The following is a 948-nucleotide window of genomic DNA, read 5'->3' on the forward strand; positions in this document are numbered from 1 at the left end:
GGCTCAAGGATTCCATCCCACCAAAGGAAGGGGATGAGACCATTAAAGCCACCGATGAGGCCGGCGGATTGGGCCTGTGATGAGGGCACCCTCAGACCCTCTCGACTTTCCCCGTCAATGCCCCATCTTGTCTGCCTGGCGTCCCTGGTGCAGGTGGCAGAGGCCCCTCCTCGGCGGCCTCAGGAGGGGCTGGCTCCCTGGGTGCCTCACAGGAGTCTCAGCAGACGTAGAATCGGCAGCAGCAGCAGCAGCAAGAGACAGAGGGGGCTGGGAGTGTGCCCCCCTCGCCACCCAGACGTGCCACTCTCTCCAGGGCTCCCAACCGGGTGGGCAGACTCAGACCCTGTAAGGGGAGAAGGTGGCACTGACTGACGGGTCCTCCCGTTCCCGGTCCCAGGGGCCCATTCTCTAGGGTCTCCCAAAGCAGCCCTGCCTCCTTCTTCCCGTGTGTGTGTGTGTGTGTGTGTGTGTGTGTGTGTGTGTGTGACTTGACACTGACATTGAACCCAGGGACACTCAACCCCTGAGCTACATTTTTAGCCCTTTTATTTATTTTTACCTTTTGAGAGTCTCATTAAAGTTGCCCAGGTTGTACAGGGATTTCAGGTGTGCACCACCAGGCCCGGCTGGCTCTAGCTCATTCTTTTCATTTGAGGACTGGAAAATTGAACCCAGGGACGTTCTACCTCCAAGATAAGCCCCTAACTCCTCTTTTTAAAAATTTATTTTCTTTTTTCCATTCTGAGGATTGAACCCAGGGGCATTCTACCTCTGAGCTATACCCCCAGTCCTATTTTTTATTCTTTATTTTGAGACAGGGTCTCACTGAGTTGCAGAGGGCCTCACCAAGTAGCTGGGGCTGTCCGCAAACCGTGATCCTCCTGTCTCAGCCTCCCGAATGCTGGGGTTACAAGCGGGCCAGCCACCACCCACCCCGGGCTTCTATCT

General features: G+C 55.8%; 1 protein-coding gene across 2 annotated transcripts in view; it reads right to left on the reverse strand.

Annotated features, from left to right (window-relative positions):
- Positions 1-206: 206 nt before the first annotated feature.
- The window catches only part of EFNA4 (ephrin A4), a gene marked incomplete at both ends in the record, with an annotated part of 6250 nt that continues 5508 nt past the window's right edge, over positions 207-948 (reverse strand). For both annotated transcript variants that reach the window (XM_080691908.1, XM_080691907.1), the window contains one exon: positions 207-343. In XM_080691908.1, coding sequence (XP_080548034.1) covers positions 207-343 — 137 coding nt within the window. The remainder of the gene's footprint in view (positions 344-948) is intronic.

This window comes from Muscardinus avellanarius, assembly GCF_963383645.1.
Source record: "Muscardinus avellanarius genome assembly, chromosome: 3".
NCBI lineage: Eukaryota > Metazoa > Chordata > Mammalia > Rodentia > Gliridae > Muscardinus > Muscardinus avellanarius.